The sequence below is a fragment of the Artemia sp. Qi Xiang Cuo genome, unplaced genomic scaffold, assembly GCF_049724085.1.
Source record: "Artemia sp. Qi Xiang Cuo unplaced genomic scaffold, ASM4972408v1 HiC_scaffold_3007, whole genome shotgun sequence".
NCBI classification, from domain to species: Eukaryota; Metazoa; Arthropoda; class Branchiopoda; order Anostraca; family Artemiidae; genus Artemia; species Artemia sp. Qi Xiang Cuo.
The window spans coordinates 410,710-435,421 of NW_028300402.1; the positions used below are offsets into that span (position 1 = coordinate 410,710).

The window sequence follows — 24,712 nt, forward strand, 5'->3', positions numbered from 1 at the left end:
TGGCCGCTCCAGGGTATTCCACGGGAAACAGGAAACAATTTCGAACAGATTTGCAACAGTTACATTTCATTCGTGACACAGAAGTATTAAATGCTTTCGTCGTCTTTGATGGTTACACTTCATTTCCGTCTACCAAAGATGTAACCTAGGTTAGACGAACCAAAGGTATTCAGTGTTCTACCGAAGATTTCACACTGAGTATGAAGCTGCAAAGGAAGAAGAACTTCTTGTTGAATCACAACAACACGCAGAAAATTATTCGAGCTATGGGTAAGAATCGTGTTCAAACCAGCATCATTGTCCTTCATGCAGAGAGAGATGCGGAAATTCTTATTGCATTGACATCTTCTGATGTAGCCTAGGAAAGAATAACTACAGTAGTCGGAAATAAAAATGATTTACTGATCCTTCTCCTCCATTACCTGCCTGCGGAAGCAGGGATCTCTATTTCAAAACCAGTACCAAGTCAAGAGCGCTGTCAACTAAATACTGGCATATCAACTTTATCAAAGATCGCTGGAACAAGTTTGTTACTCTATTCTTGTTGCCACACTTTTCTTGGTTGCGACACGACATCCCGTTTGTTTGGGATAGGAAAGCAGGCTGTTCTGCCATTCCTGAAAAGCCATGAAGAATTTAGGAGTAACTGTGAAGTATTCCTTAATCCGCGCTCTACGAAGGAAGAAGTCCAGCAAGCCGGTGAAAATATTTTGATGTTTTTTTATAAGGCGAAGAAAGGGGAGTGTCTCAGTAAATCTAAGTACAAGGTTTTTCTTTAAAAACTGAACAGCTCAAAGACATCAAAGTTTTTGAACCGAGAGAGACTTCCACCAACTACATCGGCTGTGAAATTTCATTCTTATAGAGTCTTCTATCAGGTAATGGAATGGCGTAATACTGCGTCAGAACTCCACCCGAAAGACTGGGTTGGTGATTATGTGACGGACACCTCACTTCGATCATGACAGACATCAGACCTAATCCGCCTCATTTGCTAAATGTGATTCGTCGCAGCTGCATGCGTTCCAACCGTGACAGTTCACGCTGTAGTTGCCAAAAAAAAAATGGATTGCCTTGCAAACTTGCTTGCAAAGACTGCCAAGGGATTGCGTGTTCCAATAAAGATGTTTTTGTTGATAACGATGTAGAAGACGATGTTTAGTACAAATCCTTGATCTTATCCTTCTTAGTTCAATAAAAACCGTAATTATCTTCTACTGTAATTACCGAAGTTACCTAATTTGTTTCATTTTTTTCAATTATATTTGTCTTAGGTTTTTATTATATAGTCGAAGTAAATCTGCCCACTTACTCCAAAGGCCCGATGCTTTGTCCTCCCTACGGTGAAAACACTGCAGAAAAGAAAGATACGAATCTAATAGCATGTTTTTTTTTTTAAATCATCAAGTCAAAATACCTTGGGGGAATTATTTTAACCAGCCATTTTGTACAACTCCCGAGGAAACTGCTTCCTGTCTCCCCCTTCCCCGCTAAAAGGAGAAATCGAACCATGTCCAGAGATAAAACAATATAACTTCCTTTTTTGAGTTCTCTGCGCAGAAAAAGAGCAGACGTGAAATTCAAGCGCACAATAAATCTGCCCATGAATTTTTCCACTTTTCCCTCTTTCCTCCTGTTGTTTACCCTGTTCCGCCAAGGGGATTTTTGGAGACTTTTGATATGTTATATATAATTTTTCTTCTCTACAATACGGTTTAAAAACCTTTAATATTTCAATTTTGTCCCAGAATTTGGTATATTTACTGAACTAAAACTAAGCATCCTAATCATATGTTTCAATCGGAAAACTTCCAAAACACACTCTGAAATACCACCAAAGCTAACACTGACAAGCGTAAGCGCGAAACATTAAAACTTAAAAACTTTTTCCAAAATAGTCTTTGAAACATCAACAGAGCTAACACAGATAAGCTAAACCACGAAACAACACAACTAAACATCCTAAATCTTACGTTTCAAACGAAAAATTCTAAAATACACTTGGAACACCAACAACAATAACACAGACAAGTTAAATCTAGAAACAGCAAAACTAAACAATTTCTTCCAAAATACTCTTTGAAACACCAGCAATGCTAACACAGATAAGCTAAACTACGAAACAACACAACTAAACATCATAAGTTGTACGTTTCAAACGAAAACTTCCAAGATACACTTGAAAAAACCAAAAAAGCTAACATAAACAAGTTAAATCATGAAACAGCACGACGAAACATACTGAAGCATACTTTTCAAACGAAAAAGTTCCAAAATAAACCTGGAAAAGAACAAAGCCAATACAGAAAAGCTAAACCACAAAACAGCATAAAGAAAATCATATATCATATGTTTCAAACGAAAAACTTTCAAAATACACCTGGAAGCACCAGCAACGGTAAAACAGACAAGATAAACCACAAAACAGCATAACAATATATCTAAAATCATACATTTTGAACGAAAACCTTCCAAAACATACTTGGAAGCACCAACAAAACTAACCCAGACAAGCTAGACCGCAAAACAGCACAAGTAGACATCCTAAATCATACGTTTAAAAAAAAACTTCCTATATACATTTGGAAACACCGACGAAGTTAACACAAACAAGCTAAACCACGAAACAGCAGAACTAAACAATTTCTTCCAAACTACTCTTTGAAAAATCAACAAAGCTAACGCAGACAAGCTAAACCACGAAACAGCAGAGCTAAAATAATTCTTCCAATATACTTTTTGAAATACTAACAAAGCTAACATAAACAAGCTAAACTACGAAACAACACAACTAAACACCCTAAATCATGCGTTTCAAACGAGAAGCTTCCAAAATAGACTTGGAAAAACTAATAACACTAAAAAAGACAAGCTAAACCGCGAAACAGCAAAACTAAACATCCTAAATTATATGTTTCAAACGACAAACTTACAAAACACACTTGGAAATACCACCAAAGCAAACACTGACAAGCTATAGCACATAACAGTACAACTAAAAAATTTCTTCCAAAATAGCCCTTGAAAAATCAACAAAGCTATCACAGACAAGCTAAACCACGAAACAGAACTAAACAATTTCTTCCAAAATACTCTTTGAAAAATCAACAAAGCTAACACAGACAAGCTAAACCAGGAAACAGCAGAGCTAAAAAAATTCTTCCAAAATACTCTCTGAAATACTAACAAAGCTAACAGAGACAAGCTAAACTACGAAACAACACAACTAAACATCCTAAATCATTGGTTTTAAACGCAAAACTTCCAAAATGCATTTGGAAAAACTAATAACGATCGACAGACAAGCTTAACCGCGAAACAGCAAAACTAAACATTCTAAATTATATATTTCAAACGAAAAACTTCCAAAACACACTTGGAAATACCACCAAAGTAAACACTGACAAGCTATAGCACAAAACAGTAAAACTAAACAACGTCTTCCAAAACAATCCTTAAAAATCAAAAAAGCTATCACAGACAAGCTAAACCATGAAAGAGCACAGCTAAACATCCTAAATAATGCTTTTAAACGAAAAAATTCCTAATACACTTGGAAACGCCAACAACGCTAAAACAGGGAATCTAAACCACGAAACAGCCAAAGTAAACATCCTAAATCATACATTTCAAACGAAAAACTTCCAAGACACACTTGGAAGCAGCTGAAAGTTAACACAGACAAGCTAAACTACAAAACAGCTATAATACGTCCCGGAAAGCGCCACGAGCCGGCCATTGAGTGTCACAGGCTGGGAATTACCATAGAGTATTACCATAAAATAATGAATTGCTATGTTCCCCGTACACTAAGAATAAAGTTTTTCAATAATGTTTATATATCTATTTATTAATAAAAATTGTATGTAGAATAAAAAGTCTTGTAGATTTCTTGTTTCAGGATGAGTCTTCAATATATTTCGCTAATAAAATTTATGCATCTTTTAGCCTATATACGTATTTACGCTCATTCAAGATTGCCTCTAGTATAAAAACCTAGTAAAGAATAAACCTTGGAACTTACTGCTACCTGATTTTCTTAAGGTCATCTCTTACTATATCAAACAATCAAGTAATTAACTAAGTCCAATTTATGCAATGGTTTGTTATTCAAATGATCATATTTTAATGTAAAATTTTAAACTAACTATCGCATTGCTCTTTTTTAGAGACCCGGATTATAAACAGGAAAAAGCCTATGGCTTTTCTTAGTTGAAACAGTAAGACATCTTCCTTAGTTTGGCACCATACCCCAGATAAGCAACATTTCGAAAGATGCTTGTATTATATAAACTCCCCCGTAAGGCTCTATGGCCAGGAAAAAACAGGGGAGAAACAAAAATGAAACAAATACAAGTATTTTCAATATAATGCATTGCATTTCAACCTTTCAAAGACTCAACACACACACACACACAAAAAAAAACAGAAAGAGAAAAAAAACAATAATTAAAGACCCAAACAAAAAGCAATTTTATGAGACCCCCCCCCCCCCAAAAAAAAAAAAAAAAGATGTAGGACACTGCAATAAAATAAACCAAATTCCAAATATATATTTGAAACCAAACCACAAAAAAAAATATTATACAAACTCAAAACCCCTCAAAACAAATGTTTCCAGCCCAGGCTAGTGTCACCCCCCCCCAAATAATAATAATAAAAATTAACAAAAATATATTTAAACATGAAAAATCAAGACATTAAAAAATTTCTTAAGATTATTTTGAAAGTACCAAACGAGTGACATCCTTTAGCTGACTCAGGTAGGCTATTCCAAACGATGTGACAAGCAGTTAATGGATTAAAGTCAGACCTCACCGATGGAGTAAATAAAATATTAATATTCCTTGAATTACAAAGATGATGCAAAGACCTATCAGTGACGAACGAAGGAGTAGTTTGAAGGGCTGTGGGAACATCACCATGAATTTAATGAAAAGTGAAAGACGCACACGAAAGAGTGTAGAGAGACTGCAAATCAAGTAATAGGCTAGTTGGGTTAGATGTAGAACAATTTGTTTCCTGTATAAGCCTTCTTACCTTATCATATAATTTAGAAAGTGGTTTCAAAAAAGAAGAGAAAGTTGACATCCATATTGTAGGGCAATAAGAGACGTAGGACTGAACTAAGCAATGGAACAGAATTTTTAAAACTGATCCAGATATAACGTGTTTTAGCTTCCTCAAAATTCCAAGACTCCTTGAGATCTTCATATTAATTAGTCCAATATGATACTTGAATGAAAGGTTTTCATCGAGAAGAATACCGAGAAATTGGACATATCGTTCCTTAGGTCTACTGAGAGAGCCCTTTGAAAGCTGGATTTTAGATAAGTCAGGGCACGCCAGATAAATACGTGAAAAAATTAAAAAACTTTACTTAGAAACATTTAGGGCAAGGCAATTTGCATAAAACCAAAGCACGACTCTCTCAAAAAGGTCAACTAATTTGGGAAGCATCTCAGACTCAGTTCCTACTACAGTACCAATGGTACTGTCATCAGCGAAAGCAACGAGAGTGTCCACATCCTGCGAAAACGCTGGATTTTTTTTTAGCATTGAAAGATTCAGGAGGACATAGGCGACAGCAAACTGTAGGTTTTTGATTCATGACTGCCACTATAATGTCGTTAACACAAATAAAAAACAGAAACAGTCCAAGAACAGAACCTTGAGGAACACCACACTAAACTTCAGGCTAAAAGCGGGAGAGGGACTCTACGGAGATGGTTCTACCTAACAAATAGGAATCAATCCAAGCATGAATCCATCCTTTTACAGTATTGTGTGATAGCTTATACAACATAATCTCATGAGTTAAAGAGGCAAAAGCTTTACGAACATCTAAGAATATAGTAGCAGAAATCAAACCAGAGTCACTTACAGCGTGGAGACCGGTCAAGAGAGCTCCACACACATGCTCCGTAGAATGTTTAGCTCGGAAGCCAAACTGAAAATAATGAAAAAATCTTTTAGCCTCTAGAAAAGCAAGTAGACGGGAAAGAATGGTCTTTTCAAAAATTTGTCTAAAAACAGACAGCAAAAATATAGGGCAATAATTGCCTGGATCACTTCTTGATCCACTTTTATATAAAACATTTACTCTAGCTTACTTAAGAGAACTGGGAAAGTCCCATTTTCAAAGAAAGGTTTATAAGCTTCGTCAATGGAGAAATAATTGAAGGAAGAATTAACTTAACTAACATAGCTGGAATACAGTCAGTGCCAGACGACGAAGAACCCTTCAAGCTATTTACAATCCTGGCTACTTCAACATCAGAAGCCGGATATAACACCAATGATTTGAGATAAGACGGACCAAGATAAGATTTGTATTCTGGTTGTGACTTTGAAGACCTGATTGAAGAATCAGTGGTTTTCCCAATATTGGCAAAATATGATGTAAAGACTTCTTGAACAGATAGAATACCCTCAACAACCACATCACCAACTACAAGACTTGGAGGGATAAAAGGAGCCGGAGAAGAACGTTTGAGGATCACTTGCCATGCTTTTCGAATATCTTTCCCACAATCCGAGAATTTTTTGGAATAATAAAGGAATTTAGCCTTCCGGCATAAGGAATTAAAAACATTCCTGTAGAGTTTGAATTGCTGAAGACGTGCATTATTCAAAGATGGCTTTGCTGACTTAAAAGCTTTCCAGAGATTATTTTTTCATCTCCAATTTTTTAGAAGACCAGGGGTCATCCATGGATTAAGAGGGATAGATCCTTTTGACCTTGAAGTAGAGGAGGACAGAGCACATACGTCACAAATAGACTCCTTTACTGACTCATAAAAGGAATCAAACTTTGAACAAAAATCATTATCTTCACCAAAAACATTTCATGTCTTCTCAGCTAAATGGGATTGAAGGTGGATCAATTCATTCAAACCAAACCTAAAAGAAGCTGAAGCAGATGCTGGAGTGTCCCTATTCAATGTTTTTTCAAGGATAAAACTAGAAAATACAGGAAAATGGTCTGAAATATCACTCACAACAACAGAATTCCGAACCAAATTAAGAGACGAAAAAATGTTATCAATCAAAAAGGCTGACGTATCAGTTACACGTGTTGGAATACAAGTTGTTGGTAGAACCCCAGCAGTGAGCATATTTGAGAGAAAATCCACCGTAGTGGAGGAAGCCATGTTAATTTTATTTAAGTTAAAGTTTCCTATTATTTTAATATCACATGGATGTCTACCTATTGATTCCAAGGTATTGTCAAGAACCCGAAGATAAGCAGGGATGGATCCACTGGATTATTTATAAAAATTATAGATAATTGATGTTTTATTTCTTAGATCAATTTCAGCAAACTGTGATTAAGAAGCCCGTTTATCACACCTTGACAGATCGCTTCAAACAGTATACGGAAAAATATCAGAAATATACATTGCTCCACCCTTTGCCATCCTTCTACGATTTAGTCTCTCCATTTTGTAACCGGGTATATCTAAAAGCATTTCATTGCTAGAATTAAGAAAAGTCTCACACAATCCGATAACATCGGGTCGCCCATCAATAACTATCTGCCTCAACTGATCAATAGAAGAGCATAGACCCTGAGTATTGAGTTGAAGGACCGAAAAATGATCATCTCGTCTAGTAGCCCACTTTAAATCAGAAACATACTTACTATTAATTGATTGGGAAGTATTTAGGGAATTTCTTTTAATTTGACCAATGGAATTATTAATTAATGGAATAAATTGCACAATATCTAGTAATTTCCTTTAAAATGAGCCATTGAACAACTATCTACAATATTCCAGTGCCAAAATATCTTTGAAAAAGAAAAGAGAAAACAAGATGCCGTTTAGGCAGAATGCTGTAGGAGCTTCCACTTTTCTCTATTTTCAAGCCAATATATTTCCCATGATGGTCAAGCCAACGGAAAGTAAGTTTCCTATATAAGGGTTTCGAACAAGGTGGTTCTAATGATGTAATTTTTCTTTTGATCTGAGTCTATTTTTGGAGTTACGGGTCATTATGTTTCTTAATATTCTGTGTGATCGTCTCTTGCTAGGTAGTTAGCTACCGCTGAAACCTAAGATGTAAACTAGGATGTAAAATTCTGTGTACCGATGAGGAAAATATAGACTTTTGACGATACTAATTAGAAAAAACCTTCCGAAAAATAAGTTTTTCAAAGAAAAGTAAAGGCCATTTTAAACTTACATACAATAGATATTAATGTAAATTAATAAATAAATCTTAAAACGAGTGAAACTTAAATTGAATATGCAAATCAAGCTTGAAACGAACAAAAATCACTATAAACAAGAGTTTGGGTATGACCTTCTTCTCTCACTGTAAAAGTCTAAAACCTACTGTGTCACTGGCGCTTTACTGAAAATTATATGCGTCTTGAACAGTGTTGGAAAGTATAAACAACATCAAATTGAATATTTGATGTATAATGATATTAATTGTTGAAAGATCCATCAGTTAAAGAATTTATTTCACTGCAATTATATTTTTATTTTAAATAATGTAAGAACTGGAAAATAAAATATTTGTAATATAATTCGTTTTCAGTTAAGCGCCAATGACGCAGTAGGCTTTTGGTTTTTATTTACAGTTAGGAAAGGAGACAGTATCCAAACACTTGTTTGAAGTGAAACTATATTCGTCTTTAACTACTTTAAAAAGAGCTAATAAATTATACTGAATACTTGATGTATAATGATATTAATTGCTGAAAGCCCATCGGTTCAAATGTTACTATAATTTTAATGTTTATTTTCAATATTAAGTATAAAATAAAATATTTGTCATAAAATTCGTTTTCAGTAAAGCGCCAATGACGCAGTAGGTTTTCGATTTTTACAGTGAGAGAAGGAGGTCATACCCAACCTCTTGTTTGTAGTGATTTTTGTTCGTTTCAAGTTTGATTTGCATATTCAATTTAAGTTTCACTCGTTTTAAGATTTATTTATTAATTTACATTAATATCTATCGTATGTATGTTTGAATTGATTGTTTATTTAACTTCTGTTCGTTTTAAGTTTCATTTGTACTTCAATAGGAAAATATTTTTTTTCGCTTTAAGCTTGATTTTCATAGATAGATAGATAGATAATTTATTCAGCCGCTAGGCCATACACAAACATTGCAATGATTATATAACACAGCAGCCAGTTTACACTTAAATAAATGGTATAACTACTAAAAACAAACCAAAGCCATAAACCCATTACTCGTATGTTTTTAAATCCTCTTTTATAAATCCAGTCACTGCTATAATCGTCTCCCGGGATGAAGATTTAAGGATCCCAGGAAAAAACACTTCCCCATCACCTAAATACTTCAATCTCAAATCTTAAAGCCCCTGGCACACCGTCAAAAAATTTAATCTAAATTCAATCATATTCAATCTAAGCATTACTCGCTTTAAGATCCATTTATTCATTTATATTATTACTTGTTGTATGTTTTTGCTATTATTGTTTATTCAATTTCTGTTCGTTTTGGGTTTCATTTATTCTCTAATAGTAATTTTTGGTCGTTTTGTGTTGGAATTTTAAAAGGTATCTGTATCTGCTGAGCTTAAGCTTAAAATGGCCTTTACTTTTCTTTGAAAAACTTATTTTTCGGAATTTTTTTTTTATTAATATCGTCAAAAGTCGCTATTAATTTCGAATGAAATTTATGTTTCATTCGTTTTAAGATTTATTTATTAACTTACATTAATATCTATTGTATGTTTGTTTGCATTGATTGTTTATTTAATTTCTGTTCGTTTTAAATTTCTTTTAGACTCAATAGCAAATTGTTTTCTTCCCGTTGATATCCTTATTTGAAGAGTTCCAAATAAGGATAGGTCCTTTTATAAGACAGTGAATCAAAAATATAAACAAAGACTCTAAATATTTCGATGACACAGTCGGTCATCATCATCAGTAGAGTCACTGACATATCAAAATAAAAACAACCTGTATTTATACTAAACAAAATAATCACTTAAGGGTCAAAGCAAGTTACCGGTCCATTAACTTAAAAACTTCACTAACTGTTATTTTGTTTTTTATTACTTATTTTAATAAAGTTTGTACAATTTTCTTCAAAATCTTCGTTCAAATCATTGTTAATGTTCAGTAAATAACAAACATAACTAACTCTTCTTGAGATGTTTAATAATGAGTCGAATATAGGGGGTACAATTTTCTTCAAAATATTAGGTCAAAGAAGGTTACCGGTTTATTGACTTACAAATTTCACTAACTGTTCTCGTGTTTTTTAATACTGCGTTGAATAAAGGTGGTACCATTTTCTTCAAAATCTTAGGTCAAAGCAGGTTACCGGTCCATTAACTTAAAAACTTCACTAACTGTTCTTGAGTTTTGTAATACTGCGTTGAATAAAGGTGGTACCATTTTCTTCAAAATCTTAGGTCAAAGCAGTTCACACGTCCATTTACTTAAAATGTTCACTTAATTTTCTTGAGTTTTTTAATAATGCTTTGAATAAACGTGGTACAATTTTCTTCAAAATCTTAGGTCAAAGCAGGTTACCTGTCCATTTACTTATAAAATTCACTAACTGTTTTTGAGTTTTGTAATTCTTAGGTTAATAAATGTAGTATCATTGTTTTATAAATCTTATGTAGATTCATTTCAAAGTTCCATTGACTTACAATGTTAACTTAATGCTAATGTTTTATTTAATAATTAGTTGAAAAATCGTTTAACCTTATTATTATTTAAATTATGTCAAAGAAGGTTACATGTCAAGTGACTTAAAAAGTTCACTAACTGCTATTGAGTTTTGTAATACTGAGTTGAATAAATGTGGTCCAATTTTCTTAAAAATCTTAGGTAAATGCAGGTTTCCGGTTCATTAACTTACAAACTTCACTTTCTTTTCTTGATTTTTGTAATTCATATTATAAGACATGTGTTAAAATTGTCTAAAATATATGAGGACCCAGATGTTTTAATGTTAATTAACTGACAAAGATAAATACAATTTCTTTATTTTAGGAATAATGATTCTAAACCATTTGGACTACAATTATTAATATTAGATGGTAATTTAACGATTCTCGTTAAGTGAATTACACTGCTATCTTACTGCTCTTGAGTTTTGTAATACTGCGCTGTATATAGGTGGTACCATTTTCTTCAAAATCTTAGGTCAAAGCAGGTTACCGGTCCATTGACTTACAAAGTTCACTAACTGTTTTTTAGTTTTTTAATACTTAGTTGAATAAATGTTGTACCATTGTTTTCATTATATGTGGTCACTGAAGTTTAGAGTTCAATGGATTTAAAATGATAACTATCAGTTCTTGATTTTTTTCAAACTTATTTGAATAAAGTTGTAAAAATGTTTTGCTATCTATAAGTTCAAAGAAGTTTAAAGGTTCCTTTACTTAAAAATTTCACTAACTGCTTTAGATTTTTGTAATACTTCGTTGAATAAAGGTGGTAACATTTTCTTCATAATCTGAGGTCAAAGCAGGTTACCGGTCCAGTTACTTAAAAACTTCACTCACTGTTTTTGAGTTTTTTAATACTGCGTTGAATAAAGGTGGTACAATTTTCTTCAAAATACTAGGTCAAAGCAGGTCACCGGTTCATTTACTTACAAATTTCACTAACTGGTATTGAGTTTTGTAATACTTCGTTGAATAAAGTTGGTATAATTTTTTTCAAATTCTTAGGTCAAAGCAGGTTACCGGTCCATTGACTTACAAAGCTCACTAACTGTTCTTGAGTTTTGTAATACTGCGTTGAATAAAGGTGGTATAATTTTCTTCAAAATCTTAGGTCGAAGCAGGTTACCGGTCCATTGACTTACAAAGTTCACTAACTGATGTTGAGTTTTTTAATACTTCGCTGAAGAAAGGTTGTACCATTATTTGCAAAATATGAGGACAAAGCATGTCTCATGTCAAGTTAAATTCAAATTTCAATAAATGTTCGTTATAGGATTAACACATAGAAGTCTAAGTTATGGACATGATTCTACTATTTAGTAGTAAACTGATTTGGAAAGTTCAATTTACTAACACATGTAAAAAACACTACTTGTTTATTTTTCTTCGTCGGAGTCACTTCGTGGTCCAAAGTTATTCAATATATTAGGTCGAAGAAGGTTACAGGTTCAGTTACTTAAAAATTTCACTAACTGCTCTTGATTTTTTTAATACTTCGTTGAATAAAGTTTGTAACATTTTTTGCAAAATCCTAGGTCGAAGCAGGGCACCGGTCCATTTACATACAAATATAACTAAGTGCTGTGTAGTTTTTTAATACTTAGTAGAATAAGGTGTTAAAATTGTCTGCCAAATCCTAGGTCAAAGCAGGTTTCCGGTTAATTTACATAGAAATTTTACTAACTGCTCTTGAGTTTTTTAATACTTCGTTGAATAAGTTGGTATCATTGTCTGAAAAATCCAAGGTCTAAGCAGGTGTCCGGTTAATTTACTTACAAATTTCAATACCTGCTCTTGATTTTTTTAATACGTCGTTGAAAAAAGGTGGTAAATTGTTCATACCAATAGGAGGTCACATCAGTTAAAAGGTTAAGTTAATTTAAAAGTACAATTTCTGCTCTAGAGTGTTTTAATACTTAGTTGAATAAATTTGGTACCATTTTCTTCAAAATCTTAGGTCAAAGCAGGTCAACGGTTCATTTACATACAAATTTCACTAACTGTTCTTGATTTTTTTAATAATTCGTTGAATAAAGGTGGTACCATTTTCTTCAAAATCTTAGGTCAAAGCAGGTCACCGGTCAATTGACTTACAAAGTTCACTAACTGTTCTTGAGTTTTGTAATACTGCGTTGAATAAAGGTGGTACCATTTTCTTCAAAATCTTAGGTCAAAGCAGGTCACAGGTCTATTTACTTACAAAGTTCACTTACTGTTCTTGATTGTTGTTATACTGAGTTGAATAAAGGTGGTTCCATTTTCTTCAATATATTAGGTCAAAGCAGGTTACTGGTTCAGTAACTTACAAACATCACTAACTGTTCTTGTGTTTTTTAATACTGAGTTGAATAAAGGTGGGACAAGGGTTGTAACAATATGAGTACAACTCAGTTCTCTGTTCCATTGAATTACAATGCACTCTAACTTTATGTTATATGTTTCTTTTATAGGATTATAATCTTGTCTCATTTTTCATCATTCTATTCTTTAGAATATGTACTACTGTCCAGTGACTTACAAAGATAAATCAGTTTTCTATTGATTATAAAAAATTAGTATAATAAAGTTGTAACCAATTTCTTAAAAATATGAGGTCAAAGCTGTTTACCGGATAAGTGCAAGACAAAGAAATATAAAGTTTCTCTTTTTTTGTAAGTTTTATGCTAAGTATGTTTTTTCATTTGACTTAAATAAATTAGGTAAAATATTTTCTCCGTTTAATTGTCATACAAAGCTTCAAATTAAGTATTTTATTTTTTTCATCCGTAGTCGACACAAGTTGTTACAATTTTCTTAAATTTATTAGTTAAAAGCAGTTTACCGGTCAATTTACATACATAGTTCACTTACTGCTGTTGAGTTTTTTAATACTTCGTTGAATAAAGTTGGTATCTTTTTCTTCAAAATCCTAGGTCAAAGCAGGTTACCGGTCCATTAACTTACAAAGTTCACTAACTGTTTTTGAGATTTGTAATATTTAGTTGTTTATAGGTTGTACCATTTTTTTCAAAATACTTAAGTCGAAGCAGTTCACCGGATAATTGACTTACAAAGATTACTAAGTTTTCTCGTGTGTTGTAATACTGCGTTGAATAAAGGTGGTACCATTTTCTTAAAAATCTTAGGTCAAAGCAGGTCACCGGTTCATTTACTTAAAAAGTTCACTAACTGCTCTTGATTTTTTTCATACTTCGTCGAATAAAGGTGGTACCATTTTCTTCCAATTCCTATGTCAAAGCAGGTCACCGGTTCATTTACTTACAAAGTTCACTAACTGTTATTGAGTTGTTTCATACTTCGTTGAATAAAGTTGTTACCATTTTCGTCTAAATCCTAGGACGAAGCATGGCAGCGTTTAATTTACTTAGAAATTTCACTTACTGTTGTTGAGTTTTTTAATACTTCGTCTAATAAAGGTGGTACCATTTTCTTCATATTCCTAGGTCGAAGCAGGTCACCGGTTAATTTACATAGAAAGTTCACTAACTGTTCTCGATTTTTTTAATACTTCGTCGAATAAGGTGGTACAATTTTCTTAAAAATCTTAGGTCGAAGCAGGTTAACGGTTAATTTACATACACATTTTACTAACTGTTCTTGATTTTTTTAATAATTCGTTGAATAAAGGTGGTACAATTTTTTTCAATATCCTAGTTCGAAGCAGGTCACAGGTCCATTTACATAGAAAGGTTACTACCTGTTCTTGATTTTTTTAATACTTAGTTGAATAAAGGTGGTACAATTTTCTTACAAATTCTAGGTCGAAGCAGGTCACAGGTCAATTTACATACAATTTTCACTAAGTGCTCTTGAGTTTTTTAATACTTCGTTGAATAAAGGTGGTATAAGTTTCTTCAAAATTATAGGTCAACGCAGGTCTCCGGTTAATTTACATACACTCTTCACTAACTGCTCTTGAGTTGTTTAATTCTTCGTCGAATAAAGGTGGTACAATTTTTTTCAAAATCTTAGGTCAAAGCTGGTTACCGGTTAATTTACATAGAAAGTTTACTTACTGTTCTTGATTTTTTTCATAAGTCTTTGAATAAGGTGTTATAATAGTCTTAAAACTTCTATTTCGAAGCAGGTCTACGGTCCATTTACTTACAATGATTACTTTCTGGTCTTGATTATTTTAATAATTAGAAGAATAAATTTGGTAAAAAATACTTCAAAATCTTAGCTCAAAGAAGGTTACTGGTCTCATCTCATGGTCTTGGTAGCTTAGAAAGTTCACTAACTGTTCTTGAGTTTTGTAATATTGCGTTGAATAAAGGTGGTACAATTTTCTTCAAAATCTTAGGTCAAAGCAGGTTACCGGTCCATTGACTTACAAAGTTCACTAACTGTTCTTGAGTTTTGTAATACTGCGTTGAATAAAGTTTGTACCATTTTCTTAAAAATTTTAGTTCAAAGCATTTCTCCGGTTAATTGACTTACAATCCTCACTTACTGCTCTTGAGTTTTTTAATATTTCGTTGAATAAATGTGGCAACATTTTCTTCAAAATATAACGTCAAAGATGGTTACCGGTCCATTGACTTACAAAGTTCACTAACTGCTCTTGAGTTTTGTAATAAAATAAAAAAAACAAGTTTTTTAAACTGAAAGTAAGGAGCGACATTAAAACTTAAAACGAACAGAAATTATTCCGTATATGAAAGGGGCTGTCCCCTCCTCAACGCCTCGCTCTTTACGCTAAAGTTTTTTATTGTTTTAAAAAATAAAGTTGTGAGACAGAGTCAAACTTTAGCGTAAAGAGCGAGGCGTTGAGGAGGGGACAGCCCCTTTCATATACGGAATAATTTCTGTTCGTTTTAAGTTTTAATGTCGCTCCTTACTTTCAGTTTAAAAAACTTGTTTTTTTTATTTAATTTCTGATCGTTTTTTAGTTAATGCAGCTTTTATTTGTATAAAAATTTTACTTTTCTTTTGCTAAATGGATGTCTTTACAAATTAACTTACGTAACTAACTTCTATATTCGTATATTTTTCTTCAGGCAAAAAATACAAAGTTACAAATTTTTGCAGTAATGAGCTTAAAACCTATGTAATAGGGTTTTCTGAAACGCTGAACCTGACGATATGATTTTCATTAAAATTCTCTCACTTGTAGGGGATGTTTCCCCCCTCTTTAAAAAATCGAGTAAATTTTCTCATGCTCGTAGCCTTTGATGAGTAATACCAAACCTGATAAAAATTATATATTTAGGATCAGCATTATAAACACATTCTTTTGATACATTTATTGACATCAAAATTTCGTTTTTAAAAGTTTCGATTACTATTGAGCCGTATCGCTTGTTTTTTTATTGTTTTTTTTATTACGTATATGTTATTACTTATATGAAGGGGTTCTCCCCTTAGTCAATACCACGCTCTTTAAGTTAAAAGTTAAAAAAAAATTTGATTCAGAAACCCCTGAATCACAAAGGCCGTTTAATTAGAATAGATAGCTCTTTTGAAAGCACTAAAAAAAAACTGTAGCGTAAAGAGCGAGGTACTGACTTGGGGGAGAACCCCATCACATATGTTATAATTTCTGTTCGTTTTAAGTTCTAATATTCCTTCTTACATTTCAGTTGAAAAAACTTGTTTTTTTTTATTTAATTTCTGATCGTTTCTTAAATAATGCTTGAAAATCCGGCACCCCCTTCATAGAAATGTCCCTTACCCCAAAGAAACCTCCTCCATGGAAATATTCTCCAGAGTAACTCCCTCCTCTAGCCCCCCCTCCAGAAAAAATCCTTCCTGAAAATGGTTGTATACTTCCCAATAACCAATAAATAATGCTGGCAAGTCCGGCGCCCCCTTCATGGCAATTTCCCTTCCCCCATGAAAACTTCCTTCATGAACAGATCCTCCAACATAACCACCTCCCCCCCCATACCTCCCCCTGACCGAAAAAAAACCACCTGAAAACTTCTGTATACTTCCCAATAACCAATACTATATGTTAACATTGGGTAAAGTTCATAACTTTTAGCCCTCCCTCTGGGAACTTCGGGGGATTAAGTCATCTTCAAAGACTTATTTATCAGATTTTCGACTATCTTGAACAAAATGGCTATCTCAAAATTTTGATCGGGTGACTTCGGGAAAAAAATAACGTGGGAAGGGGCCTAGTTGCCGTCCAATTTTTTGGTCACTTAAAAAGGGCACTAGAACGTTTAATTTCCTTTCGATTGAGCCTTCCCACGATATTCTAGGACCACTGGGTCGATACGATCACCCCTGGGGAAAAAAACAAAAACAAACAAACAAACAAATAAACACGCATCCCTGATCTTTCTTCTGGCAAAAAATGAAAAATTCCACTTTTTCGTAGATAGGAGCTTGAAACCTCCACAGTAGGGTTCTCTGATACGCTGAATATGATGGTGTGATTTTCATTAAGGTTTCATAACTTTTAGGGGGTCTTTCCCCCTTTTTTTGAAAATCAGCCAAATTTTCTCAGGCGCGTAACTTTTGATGGTTAGCACTAAACTTGATGAAAGTTATATCTTTGAAATCAGCATTGGAATCTAATTCTTTTGTTATATCTATTGGTATCAATAACCCGTTTTCTAGAGTTTCGGTTACCATTGAGCCGGGTCGCTCCTTACTTACAGTTCGTTACCACGAACTGTTTGATACTGCGTTGAATAAAGGTGGCACAATTTTCTTCAAAATCTTAGGTCAAAGCAGGTTACCGGTCAATTGACTTAGAAAGTTCACTAACTGTTCTTGAGTTTTGTAATACTTCGTTGAATAAAGGTGGTAAAATTTTCTTCAAAATCTTAGGTCACCTGTTTGGACCGGTTATTTGACATAGTATGCTATATAACTTCTCTTGATAAGTTTAACTTTTCGCTGAATAAAGTTTTTACAATAATCATAAATTTCCTAGGTAGATTAATTGCAACTGATCATTGACATACAAATCTCAAACCCTGTTCCTGGATTCTGTAATACTGCGTTGAATATTCTTCTAATTAAAAATGGAATAATGCTGAATTTGTAGGTGCTAAACTTATCATTTTATTCTTCTAATAGCAAATGAAAGGTTGCTGATTCTAAAGTTGGTCTGTCATCCCCATATATGCGATGTTGGTATTTTTTTCCATGACCACACTGCCTTTTCCATGACGAAATCAATTTGGAACTCCTATTTGGAACTCTTATTGATTTAGACCATTTTTAGGGAAATTCAGAGATCCATTCAACCTTCTAAAAACCAGAAATACAACTCCTTCAGAGTCATAAAAAAGGGTTCCTTACAAAAATGTCAGGTATTTTTGTAATGCCCCTCATATTATTGCATTTTGTGGTATCCGGAAGGTAAATTCAGACCCAGGAGTCAGAATTGAATGATGGGGACGATGAACATGCATAACTGTATTGGTAGACCCTTAAAAATAAATAATAAAAAACTTCTTTGTTTCGAAATCAGGCTATACAGTATGATTTCACGAAACTTTAGGATAGATACGGAAGTTATGCTTTGGTTTTGAAAACCTTGAAAGTCTTCTTAGGAAAAATAGTTACTTTTAGCATACCAAGGACCCATTAACCCACTATTACAAACCCACTATAAAAACACAATGTAAGATGTGTAATATATACGAAATAATAAAAAAATGGACAATAGAAATCACTTAACATTTTACTTTTTTTTTATTTTTTTTTCGTGTGTTATGAAATGTGTGTTAATAAATGTGATGATTTGAAATAGCTACGATACCCACTAGTATTAGGGAATGTAATGGGCGAAACTGCGAATGCAGAAACCCAATACGTGTTTTTGTTTTTGTTTCTTTGTTGTATGTGTTTTGGTGAAAATTACCAATGCCCGTTAACTGCGACCGGAATTTGGTTCGATAATATAGTTCTATTTTGGAAAAGAATATTGACATTATTTATGAATGACCAGATGGTTGGGAGTAAATTGGAATTTGTTTTTTTTTTATGTGTTGTTTTTTGTAACCGAATGCCGTGGACATTTTATATGCTTTATTGGTTCCCTCTTTCGCACGCAAGGTTTCTTGTAAGAATTGGTTAGAATGAATGAATCACCTCCAGGTACACCTGATTTTAAGGAGTTGGAAAGTAAAAAAGTAAGTTTTGAAAGATATAATGAAATTTTGAGTGAGAACGTTGATCCTGGTGGATGCTGTCGGCTGGCATGTGAGGATTCAAGGTATGTGTTTTTGAGTGATGTCCCTTCGGAGAGCCGGGGGGATGAGAAGCAGATCAGTATTTTCCATATAAATTGCCAAGGGTTGAATTCCAGCTTTTATTTTATTAATGATATATCTAGTCTCTCTGTATTTCAGGTAAGAGGCCTTACGGAAACCTGGCTTAACAAGCATAATTCTGAATTGCTGCGGATTCCTGGATACTCTTTATTCACCAAAAATCGGGAGCTTCGTCAACATGGGGGATTGGCAGCGTATGTTCGCTCGGATATTAAGGTAACGGTAAAAAGTGATATGTCGGTTTATAAAGAAATGGTATTTGAGTCGTTTGTTTTAAAGTTGTATATTTATAAATTACAAAGTTTTTTTATTGTTTCATAACGCCCACCATAGAGTGCGGTTGTTGAATTTGTGGACCTCCATGAGCAGCAGCTAGAGATGATTCCAGTGGAGACCCCTTGTTTTTTGATGGGTGATTTAAACGTTGACCTAATTGATCCTGGTCAAAAGACTAATCTTCTATTAGATATGATGATTTCTTATGGCCTGATTCCGTCAATTAATGTAAGTACTCGAGTAACTGCGTCAACTGCGAAGTGCCTTGATAACATTTTTACAAATGTACCGTTTTCTAATCCGTGTGTCCTGGTTAGTGATACCTCGGACCACTTTGGTGTTTTTGGCTCATATTCAACATCGACGCAGACTTCTCCTTCGGTAAATGGCAGGTTTAATAAGATTACACAAGTACTGGATCCTAGTGCCCTCCGTGATTGTAAAAACAAAATAATGGATGTTAATTGGGATGAAGAGCTAGCTCTACCTGATCATGCTGATGCGAAGTTTGTGAAATTCTATAATAAACTGCATAATCTGCTGATTAGTTGCACTAAAGAGGTACGGAAAAGAGCTCGCAGAGAAATGCCTAAGAAGCCGTGGGTGACAAAAGGATTGCTCAGATCAATAAATCGAAGGGATTTGCTGTTTAAAAAGAAAATGTTACAACCTAGTGATGTTAATGAAAGGATATACAAAAACTACAGACATGCATTAAATAGACTTTTGCGAAAAGCAAAGGAAGCTCATTATAAGAAAAAGTTTGGTGATGCAGCTGGAAACCCCAATAAAACATGGCGGATAATTAAACAGCTCATAAATCCTCCCCACACAGTCGCCCCGGATCAGATTATTGGTCGAGTAGGTGCAGAATTAAGTGACCCGTCTGATATAGCCCAAGAATTTGTTGACCACTTCGCTACAGTTGGACATAATGTGGCTGAGGGAGTAAGAATAGTGGATGGCGACCGCCCTTTCCAACATTACCTTGGAAATAGCGAAACAGAATTTTCAGTTTACCTGAAACCGGTGACCGAGAGTGAAGTAAAAGAAATAATTTTCGACATGAAAAATAGTGCAGCTGGTAGTGACATTTTGTCTCTACGGATAATTAAATATCTGTGGCCAGCTATATCGCATGTATTAGTTAACCTAATAAATCTTTGTTTTAAACAGGGAGTATTTCCATCTTGTTTCAAGTTGGCACGAATTACACCGGTTCAGAAGGGGGGTGATCACAGTGAGGTAAGTAACTATCGCCCGATTTCCGTTTTACCGGTCATGTCAAGACTTGTGGAAAAGTGCTTTTCCCGGAGGTTGTACCATTATTTAGAGTGCCATTCAATACTAACATCCACCCAGTTTGGATTCAGAAATGGACGCACGACCGAACAAGCTGTGGCTTATCTCTGTGGTGTTGTGAACACTGCCCTGGACCTTGGTTTTAAAGTGTCTACCATCTTTTTGGACATTATAAAAGCTTTCGACACTGTAGACCATGGTATATTGCTTGAAAAATGTGAATTTGATGGGATTAGAGGGCCTGCTCTTGATTTCCTACGTAGTTTTTTGTCTAATAGGCAGCAGTATGTGCGAATAAATGGATCTACTTCTTCCGTTGTAGATTTGAATTGTGGTGTGCCACATGGGTCCGTTCTTGGCCCCTTGCTATTTTTGATATTTGTAATTGATCTTGTACTGTCCCTGAAGGATGCGAAAACTAAAATGAGCGACATGTTTCACAGTGACAGTGACGTTACAGTACCTCTATTTGCCGATGATACTTCATTGATTTGCATTGCAAAAACAGAACGCCTTTTAGTTGAATTAATGACACAGTGTTTAGATCAAGTGTCTAGCTGGCTAAGAGTTAATAAAATAAAAGTAAACCCATCAAAGAGCAGTTTTGTAATATTTTCGCGTACATCTAATTACTACCCATGGATCCAAGAAGTGAGTTACCTGGAAGGTAAAGTTAAGCGTGATCAGTGTGTTAGATATTTGGGTATTATGCTAGATGAAACACTATCTTTTAGGAAACATGTTGAAAAGGTGTCAGGAATCCTGTGCCGTAATCTGGGAATACTGCGTAAATTGAAACATGTATTACCCCCTTCTGTTCTTCGCACTTTGTATTTTTCTATTATACATCCACATATATTGTATTGCTCATCTATTTGGCTGAGTACGTTTCCATCAATTACTAATCGAGTTCGAGTGATCCAAAATAACGGAATCCGTGTGTTGACTGGTAAATCAAATCTTGTATCCGTTAGAGCTACCTATATTGATGTAAAAGTATTACCTGCTGCAGGCCTTAGAGATTTTTATAGCCTTCAATTTATGTTCAAATATAATAATGAATTATTACCGTCTTGCTTTTCAGGAATGCTAAAAGCTAGATCTTCGATTCATGATCATGAAACTCGCCAAAGGGAAAATTTACATGCCCCGCTCGTGGTGTCTGCCAGGTCGACATTCTCGCCTATTTATAGGGGATTAAAGTTGTGGAATGGGGTTAATAAAGAGTTAAGAGAAATAGGGGATCTGAAGGAATTTAAAAATAAAATAAAAGGAATGTTATATGAGAAATTTTATTTTTAATTTTTTTTTTTTTTTTTTTTTTTTTTTTTTTTTTTTTTTTTTGGATAAATTTTTTTTTGTACCTGGAGGACAAGTATGGTGATTTTGTGATTGGTGGTAGGAACTGCGTGCGAAGGGGAATGATTTTTTCTTTTATTTTATTTTTTTTAGGCCTAGGTTGTATATTTCTGTTGTGAATATGAAATTTTGATATATGCCTACCCTTAGGACAACCTGACCCCAGGTTCTTGGGTCGGTAGTGAGTAAAATGTATTGTCCTTGTGTGTGTTAATAAATTACTATTACTATTAAAAAAAAAAAAAAAAAACACTATTTACAAAAACTAGGCACAAGGTGCGACTTTACTGATGCTGATTTACGCATAGCACGGAGCTCAGTACTATCTAAGTGACGGAAAGAATCCCGGACATGGAAATTGCGAATTATTTTGAATTACTGTGCCTAGAAGGAAGATATGGGAAATATTTACAAAACTTAAAGTAATTTTTTCTAAGACGCGACATATCTCTTCCTGTCAGGAGGAGGAACACTCCCAGCAAACACGTAACGTGGGGCGCAACACAAGAGGAGGAGATTTTTCCAAGATCTTTCCGGCAAAATCTACCCTGATTTTGTACAATTGAATCATGACTAGACCAAAAAACTTTCCACTATTTGACAACATATTGCCTCTCTTGTCTGATGTAACGTACAAGCGAACTGTGCTCCTAGATACACAAATGAATCAACGCAAGAAATAGCAGAAGTACCGATAGAAACAGAAACTGGGTAACCACAGTTAAACGCTAAAAATGCACACTTTAAATTATTAATTTGAAGCCAATACTAGAAAAGTCATGCAAGAACCACTTGATTGCGTGAATCAAGCGGGCAGTAGTGAATGAACACAAGCAGAAAATGTTGCGCTGATTGAAGGAGTCTTATCAGAAAAAGGGTCGTTATAGTATACTTCCCATGCACTAAGTGAGAGATTGGAAGGTGGTTGGCCGCGCGAACTCTCTTCAGCATTTTGATAGTGGTTTCTGCAAGTTCCGCAAACAATGCAAATTTCTACATATTTGTCGTCATTTTATTTCGGGAGTTTGTGTGTCTGATAAGTGTATTTTTGACCATGTTGATCTGTGTTCTGTTTTATCTTGTATTGATAAGTCGTGTACTTTTGCTCATGTATCTTCAGGATTGGAGCGCAGGTTTAAAACCGAAAGTTTTTTAGAGCGACGCCGAAAGTATTCACCACCCTCCCCCCCTCCCCTAGTTTGTGTTCCATTCGACTTTCAGTCTTATCCCCCTGCATACCCGATACAGAGCAGTATACCTCAGGAATCCCTCCCTCGAAACAATCCCCCGCCCCAAGTAATTACGCGTGCCCAGTCAGTCCAACCCCCAAAATCACTTCACTCAATACGGACCATCCCCAAACCCCCCCTCACTCATATTCCTCCCAAAAATCCACTTCCTTTCGACTCCGTTCTTCTCCGTGCGTCCAAGAAGTTACCGTCCGGTTCTGGACTCCACCCGTTATTTGCCCAAACAAACCCAACCCCTCCCCTCTCAGACACTCCCACCGTACTTCCCTCCCTCAGCATCATCTTGCCCCCCCCATATAATGAACACTCCCAATTTGACTTATTCCCAAATCACCAGGAAACCTTTCTCCCTTCCCTTGCACTTTATCCCCCCTGGCTACCCTACCAGTATGACTCTGGTTCAAGAGTAAACAAGCAGAACAATCCACTTGAAACACCTCCATGCAGAGTTTTTAAAACTTCAAATAGTTACCGCTGTTTAGAGTCTCCTCTAGTACCTGCTCAATTAAATGCAATTGTATTTGAAAAAGACGGATTTGATCCCCCTGTCCCTTGTTCTCACTATCCAAGTTTAGCCCCCGTCAAGAATTCCACTTTAACCCCTGACCCCACCTGTGATATAAAAAAAGTAAAGTGTAAAAATGGTACCTTCACAAGTCGCTTTCGATTCCCCAAACTTTTGTTGAGCAACGCTGAAAGCCTTAACTTTGAAAAACTTAATGAATTAGACACCCTTTCTAAAATATATAGATTAGATATAATCGGTATTACTGAAGTTCTAGCTCGAAATTTGCACATGTTAAAGATTAACAATTTTTCTCAGTTTATCAAACTCAGACCAGAAAACCACCATCTGGGTAAGAAAGGTGGTGGAATTCTGTTCTTTGTCCGTAATTATTTGAGCCCAAATGAAATCCCAATTCTGTGTCTTACTCCCTTTGATGAAGTTATGTGGGTGTGTGTTCGACCTAAAGTCTTACCGCGTCCTTTCAATTAATTGTCCTTTGTTGTTTTTATTACTCCCCTAATCAGAGATCCGCTGACAAAATAAATTTTATCGAAAAATTACATGCAAGTGCTGATTTTGTACTATCAAAATACCCAAATGCAGGAATTTTCTTGATGGGTGACGCAAACGATATAAGACTTGATTCTACATGTAACGCTTTTAATTTAAAACAGGTCGTTAATGTCCCTACTACAAAAGGCAATACTACTCTCGATTTAATTTGCACTAATTTTTCGAAGTTTTACAAACCCGTCTCCACTCTGCCCCCTCTAGGGGGTAGTTTCCGCTTTAGCCTCTTCCCATCTCCGCTGGCTAAAATTAAACAATCGTTTTCTATAGCTGAAACCGCCTATAGACCTCTCACTGACTCACGAATTTTCAATTTTGGCTCCTTGATTACTACTGAAAATTGGTCCACTGTGTATGAAACAAATGACGTTGACTACATGGCTTTGTCCCTACAAAATTTATTGAGGAGTAATTATAAATTCCACTTCCCTAAGAAAAAATTTAAAACGTGTTTTACAGATAAGCCTTATATTACTGAGTCTTTTAAAAACTTATCAGAAAAAAAAATCAATTTTTTCAAAGCAGGTCGTATTACTGAGGC

General features: G+C 34.6%; 1 protein-coding gene across 1 annotated transcript; it reads left to right on the top strand.

Moving 5' to 3' along the window:
- Positions 1-200: 200 nt before the first annotated feature.
- On the top strand, positions 201-20,673 carry LOC148938723 (uncharacterized; the record flags this gene model as incomplete). Its single annotated transcript, XM_089107590.1, has 4 exons — positions 201-270; positions 7,311-7,456; positions 18,985-19,161; positions 19,240-20,673. Coding segments are annotated over exons 1-4 (1,827 nt in total), but the record flags the coding sequence as incomplete, so codon positions are not given.
- Between the last annotated feature and the right edge of the window lie 4,039 nt (positions 20,674-24,712).